At 38.8% G+C, this 6,795-nt stretch overlaps 1 protein-coding gene across 1 annotated transcript in view; it reads right to left on the bottom strand.

Annotated features, from left to right (window-relative positions):
- Positions 1-1,121: 1,121 nt before the first annotated feature.
- LVRN (laeverin) overlaps positions 1,122-6,795 on the bottom strand; it is a 29,802-nt gene continuing 24,128 nt past the window's right edge. The window contains exons 16-19 of the mRNA XM_010175501.2: positions 6,243-6,413; positions 4,080-4,220; positions 2,773-2,848; positions 1,122-1,268 (exon numbers count right to left, since the gene is read on the bottom strand). Of these exons, the coding sequence (XP_010173803.1) occupies positions 1,122-1,268; positions 2,773-2,848; positions 4,080-4,220; positions 6,243-6,413 (535 nt within the window). The remainder of the gene's footprint in view (positions 1,269-2,772; positions 2,849-4,079; positions 4,221-6,242; positions 6,414-6,795) is intronic.

Here is a 6,795-nt window from a genome sequence, read left to right as displayed (position 1 = left end):
ATTCTGTGATTCTGTAATTTATTTGGTTTCCTACATTCCCACATAACATTGTTTTCTGTGTTAACCTGAGCACAAGTACAGTAATTTTGTCATAGTATTATTACCCCACTAATAAATAAATCACATGGACTTCTTCAACCACAAGCTAATATGGTTTGCTAACGGATTCATGGACTGAATTCTGTCTGTCTGTCACCTCCAAAATGCTGCATAAGCAAGGTGATTAACCCTATGTCCAGCAAGCAGCTCAGTGCAGCAAGAATGGAAACACTTCATGATATTCCAGAGGGGTTAGTTTAGAATAGTTGCATTCCAGTGCCATGGACAAAATGACCATCAGATGGTGGTGTCTATCAGTTGCACACCAGGAGCTCATAATCTCATAGATAAATTTTATCTAAAAAGAACACAGTTCACACCTCAAGACTGTCCTAGAAGTTGAAGCATGCTAAATAGAGACAATTGGGAGGGTCTCTTCAAAAGCACATTCCTCATCAAACACAAATGTGAATGTAGACACAGTAAGTACCGATCTGCTAAGGAAAAATAAGGTTTGAATGACAAGGCATTCATTCATTACAATTAAAATTTGAGGTTTCTTTAGTCCTTTCCTCCCTAAAGCTCTGAAGCCATTCTCAAGTTTTTATTTCATGGCACTGTTCTAAATTATTGTCCTCTTTGCAATTTGGAAACATAAAAGTGGAGAGCGACAGATTAAATGCCTTCCCCAAGGTCACAGTACAAATCATAATCAAAACAGAATATAAAACTTTTCCAGCTTCCTCATGTGTTTCTGCCACAGACTTGTAGCATATCTTTAATTCTGATATTCAGAAAAAACAAAGGATTTAAGACTGTATCTATATGTTAGATTGTTATCAGCAATGCACCGCTACTAACAACTCATCCAGGAAAAAATTAATTTATAAATATGAAAATATATCTCTCATTTCTTTTGCTGAATCTTTCTTTTCTTTGTGAATTATTTTAGTCTGACTTTCCAGCTGGGAAGACAACCACAGGACTCATAAAAATGTGCTTTATCTTTAATTACATCTTAAAATGAATACCAAAATGCTAGTGAATCACACTCTAAAATATACTGGAAATTGTTTTCCAAGTCAATTATCTACATTTTTCTGTAACCACTTGGCAACTTTGATTAGCTGCTCTCTCCTTTCCATATTTTCAAATTTTGTGAACTCCAGTAGTAGAGTAGTAGCCACTCTCTCATCCTCTTCCAGTGTACTATTATAAAAAACCTGCAACTGAAGAAATAAACACATGAGCATAGTTCACATAACTTCATTTGCAGCAAGCCAACAGTGTACCTGACAGATGCTTTAGACAGAACTGCACAGAAAAGGGGGAGATGGCAGGGACTAAAGAGGGGATGGGGCAAGCTTACTGATTAACAGTAAGATAGGAAAGCTCCTTGCACATCAGGAATGTGCCCTTTTGCCATCCCTCTGAAAATCCTTTCAAATGCAGACAACTTCACTAGTAGTGGTGGTACCACACAGTGTCTAGGACTAGACTAGACTAGCTGGGTAGCAAAAGTCTCTTGTGCTGCCTGTTCTACAATCAGAGAACAAGAAGTCTTTCCTATCAGTCTAGTGAGCAGAAGACAAGAGAGGAATAAAGAATAGCAAAGAAATATATGGGGGGAGCAGGAAATGAACAAGAAGATAAACGAGATAGATGTCAGCATGACAACCAGTCACCTAACATGCCAGCAGTACAACTTTTGGTACGTTTCCTGTAGACATCATGGCAAAGGTGATCTCTAGAGACAGATTTTAAAGAGGAAAATGAGACAGTTCTGATAATATTTATTGGGACTCAGTTCCAAACCTGAAGGTTAATTTAAAGGCTGGTGCTGGGCTATGGCTTTTGCCATCCTGGGGAGTTAACTTGTCCCTAAAGAACAAAAAGTTAAAAACTTACAGTTCATTAATTTTCAAGAGAGATTTCCTTGATTTTAAGAGCTAACTCTCTGAATTACTCTCCTCATTAAGCATTCCTTCTTAGCTACTTGCTGTACACATCAATCAACAGCAAAAAAGGGAAACAAAATTTCTCTTGTAATGACAGATACTAGCAGTTTGAGGCTGGCACAGAAATGTGGATCACATGCAGACAGCACACAAGCTGAGCTGTTGAGAAAAGAAAATACTATTTTGGGAAATCATCTAGGGAGACCTGGACTGGAGGCAAAAGAACAAGATAAGAGAATGAAACAAGTAGTACTAGTTATTAATTTGTTCCAGGCAGTAACATGTAGATTATTGTGGGGAATAAAATAAGACAGCCCACAGCCACCTCCCACAGATTTCCACCCTTCAGCAGTTTTCCCAAAAAACATTCCCTTTTTCCAGAGGTACAGCAGCACAATTAGAAGGTATTGTTCATGGGTTCATCTGGGTTGCCACACAGTCAAAAGGAAAGAACTGTGTCACATATGCAGGCCATCTGTTTAGCACATGGGCAGGCAACCTTTTACACTGCGACCACACAGAGTAGAACATCCATCCCTGCACAAAAGCTCACTTTCATGCCAACAACCAACTGCACACATGGACTGCAGAGCTGTGGGTGCATATTCTTATGTTTATTTTGCAGACAAGGAAGTATAATAATTTTTCTCAATGTCTCAACACAGCAACATTATACAATACAGTTTATAATTTCTTAAAAAAAAAAAAAAAAGAATTAAAAACCTGTATTTATAAACTGGCAATAAAGGGGAAACTAACTGCTTCTCTGATTTACCTCTTTGATCTGTACATCTGTATTGACAAATCTTCCCATGGCTTTTAATACATCATGTAATAATTCCTTCCCACACCTGTAAAATTGAGATAAAGGTCCTTCAAACAGCATATTAGCAAATACACTAAATTTCACCTCATTTGAAAATACTCTCACTATTTAGTTATTATTTACCATGTTGGAAATACCAACTAAGCTGAAGTTTACAACTGTGTACTCTTTTTCCTGTTATAAAGAAATATCATTAACATTCAATTTAGACATTTGAGCAGGATGAAGCACACTAATTACCCTTAATTTTCGTTTCCCAGTAAGGTCTTGTATTTCTACTTTGGTAATGTGAATTCTGTGCTTAAAGCAGATAATCCTTGTGAGCACATACAACCAAACTGAGCTAGAAAGGCTAACCAATAATGATTCTAAAAACCTGGTGTTTCTGTTGGTATTTTGAGGATGTATAAATTAATGGTGTATAAATTAATGCCCACACTATTGTTTTAGTTCAAAAATAATGGGTCAGTTTCCCAGCAATTTCTCATCAGTATGGAACACAGAAAAGCTCTGTAAGGGAAAAACCTGAGGTGACACAAACCTGCTACAACTTGCCTTTTCTAGCATTAGCAATACAGATACACATTTGAAGGCTCCCAGATGTCTGGTCTTGAATATGCTGCCCATAATGCCTCCTGATGGACTCCTCTGCCACCAGAAGATTGCAGGAATGTACTCTGACACAGCCCTGCTGCTTTGCACCATTGCCAAGGAGAGAGGGAGTCTTCCAACAGACATCAAAGTCCTTGCTTTGCTCCAGACAGGTAGCCCAAGCTCACCTGTGGTTTACCTGCATCAGTGCAGGTAGGCTGGAGATGGGTTATAACTTAAGTCAGGGAATAACACTGTAGTTGGTCCAATCCCCCATCTCTCCCTACTCTCTTCAGAAAAGAGGTTACGATCTTACTGCAGCACTTTATACCCACGCTTGTGAAATGTTTGTGGATAAACCCATTTCTAGAGTCAGATTTTCCAAGAAATTTAACCCTTAAAAGCTCCAGAACAGCCATGAACAGACTAGTATTTAAAGCATTCTGTGTCTTACATGAGCTCTTCTTTGACACTGAGCCCTAATGAGAGCTGAATCGTCTGAAAACTCTGCTCAGCATACTTAAGGAATTGCATCAATCATTACAAAAAAGCCATCTCTGGGAGGACAATCTGCACCTGGATTTTACAGCTCAAACATAAAGATGAAGGAAGAAGCCAATGAGGCCCAAAAACAAAGGGAACCCAAAGCTGGTTGCTTACCATACCTTTCACTTAAAAGTGGCCAATTTTCCGTAACAAATTCCCAGGCTATACGGTGCCCAATATCCTTCGTCACCACATATAAGATGATGATAGAAGTACAATTGGAAGAAAATAATGTATCGCTGAGTCCATATTGCAAGTATCTGTTATAAAAGAAGGTAATAATTGTACCTATCACTTGCTGTTTAACAGTGATGATCTGTAAATATCATCCAGGTCGGGAATATTCCTATCTCAACAAATACCAGAATGTGGAAGGTTATACCAAGGTTGGTGTCACTCTGAGCTGTGCATTCAGCTTGGGTTTTGTCCTATGTTGGTGAAATTCCCTGCTCTTGCACACCAATTCTCCACTTCTCAGTAAAATGAGGGTGTAGCACATCACATGGATAGATGTGCTTTTCTTATCTGTGCTACAGAAAGACAACCACTCCTACCAGACAACCCTGTGGAAGGGCAAACCGCTTCCTACTTTCTGGAGACTCACTTTGCTGTAAGACAGATAGAGCCTGGAGAGCAAGCCAGCAGTGAGACATTCTGTTAGGCAAACGGGACCTGTGTTTAGGGTCCCCTATAACAAGACACAATAACAAGGGTTCTTGGATGCTTTCATGGGGCCAAGGCATGACTTCAGAGTATTTAAGGAACTAACTGCCAATGATATCCATGGCAGTGAGTGCCTGAATATCTTGAAAAAATAACTAACTATACTCTGTTGCCTCAATGTATCACCTCGCATGCTCCTGCTTTCAAGAAGCACTGTTGAAGAGTTGTCTTCTCAAAGGGTCCTGCAGGCAGCTGCTTTACGTGTAGAGTAGATGAGCTGTGTTTGTCCTATTTGCATGCCACCACCATGCTTAACAGAATAGATAAAATATACTGAGGGCCAGGAAAGGCCCAGCTTACCATTCCTCATCCCAAAAGACTTTCAGGATGGCATGAGATTAGGAAAATAGATTGGCTTATCAACTACTAAGGCACAGGGAGGACAGAGGTGAGCTTGTCAGGGACCAGTGCTAGCCTGTGCCAATGACGAAGTCAATAAAGGACTGCCGATTAGGTGCAAAATCAGTAGAGCTGACAGGGCACCTCTTTGCAACCCTTTGCAAGCCTTCTTCACAAGCGTATTTATTCTGTCTGCTCAAACAACTGCCATTTTCAGAGCTTTAGGCCCACTGATTTTATGTTCTTGGATGACTGTTTAGGCAATCACTGGCAAAGTTCTGTCCTTTGATGAATCCTTTAGGTAATGTGGACATGACAGATGAGATAATTCAGCTTCAACATGTTTTTACTGATAAAGTAGAAAGATTTTATATGGATGCCATTGCATTTGGGCAACACTCTTAGATATATGGCTTAACAGGTTGCCTGACATGGAGTCAGAAGTTAGACTCAATCATCTTGGTGGATCCCTTCTAACTCAGGATATGCTAGGATTCTATCATTCTATGGAGCTGGACATTTTTTTAAAAAATTACTTTTCTGCACTTCAAATGGTGAACAGCTTGCTAGTAAGTCTATTTTCATTTTTGTCCTTAACCTGGGTGATTTGGATTCCACACAGAGGCTAAATAGACTATGATACTTTAGTTTGGAAACAAAATAAGCAGGGGAGAAGGAGTAAGGGAAAGTTATATAAAATCATAAGTGGTAGGAAAAAACATCAAAGCAAATTACAATAATCACTATTTCTTACAGTGCCGAGACTAAGGGCAGCCAATGGGTTTCAAGTTAAAAACCAACATGAAACAGGTTTAAAACAAACCAAAAGGAAGTATGTTTTCAAATAACATACAATTATACAATGGAATATGTTGTCATAGTCTGCTATAAAGCCTGAAGGTAACATTTTAGTTCAACAAGGTCACTAGATATATTGACAGATGACAGCCCCAGTGTTAGATATGACACACTAGTTACCAGCTCAGGAAACCCCTTTCTCCGTGAGTACCAGCATCTGGATGTTATACCAGCAGAAGGATCATTTGTGTTTGCCCTGTTTATCATAATTTCTCCTTAAGAAACCATTAAAGATTCTTCCAGCGGTCTATAAGACACATGCTTCTGGGACAGGCAAACCTCCATCAGGTTTGCATAGTACAGTACTTGTGTTCTTATTATTTACTTTTATATACAAAAAGATACACTTCCATCAAGGCTACCTGTAAAGTAACCATGAATCCTTGGCACAGCTCATGGCAGAGAGCAGGATGTCTTTATCTTCCTTTGTGGAGTCGGTATGATTATACATTTCCCATGCAAAATTCCATTCCTTATCACTTCCCACTGCAACACCGTAACAGCAGACTGTTCTTCTAATTAAAAAGGGAATTCTGCAAAGCAAAATATGATTAAAAGCTACTGTATTGTTGTAAAGTCAAAACCAACAGTTAACACATAATTGAAAACAAATGTTTATTTACAGTTAAAAGATGCACAAGAAAGGAAACACAAAATAGCAATCTAAATAAAGTTAAGAAATTTGATTGCTTTATTCATGATTTAAACATTTTAAAAGCATGCAGTTTAAAGGCAAACTAAAAACACTTTTTAAAACAGTTGGGTCAAGCTATTTTGTGTACATTCAGTATTACTGCCACTTTCACATCACGGCTAGGACATGGATCACACCGTTAAAGAGAGTACAGCTGCATATAAGCATCATACCAGGCAAGCCTTTTCAAAGTTTCTTCAGCAAATGCATCCAGTAGGACC

The sequence above is a fragment of the Antrostomus carolinensis genome, unplaced genomic scaffold, assembly GCF_000700745.2.
Source record: "Antrostomus carolinensis isolate BGI_N321 unplaced genomic scaffold, ASM70074v2 scaffold30699, whole genome shotgun sequence".
Taxonomy (NCBI): Eukaryota; Metazoa; Chordata; class Aves; order Caprimulgiformes; family Caprimulgidae; genus Antrostomus; species Antrostomus carolinensis.
This window is presented reverse-complemented; position numbering and strand designations above follow the sequence as displayed.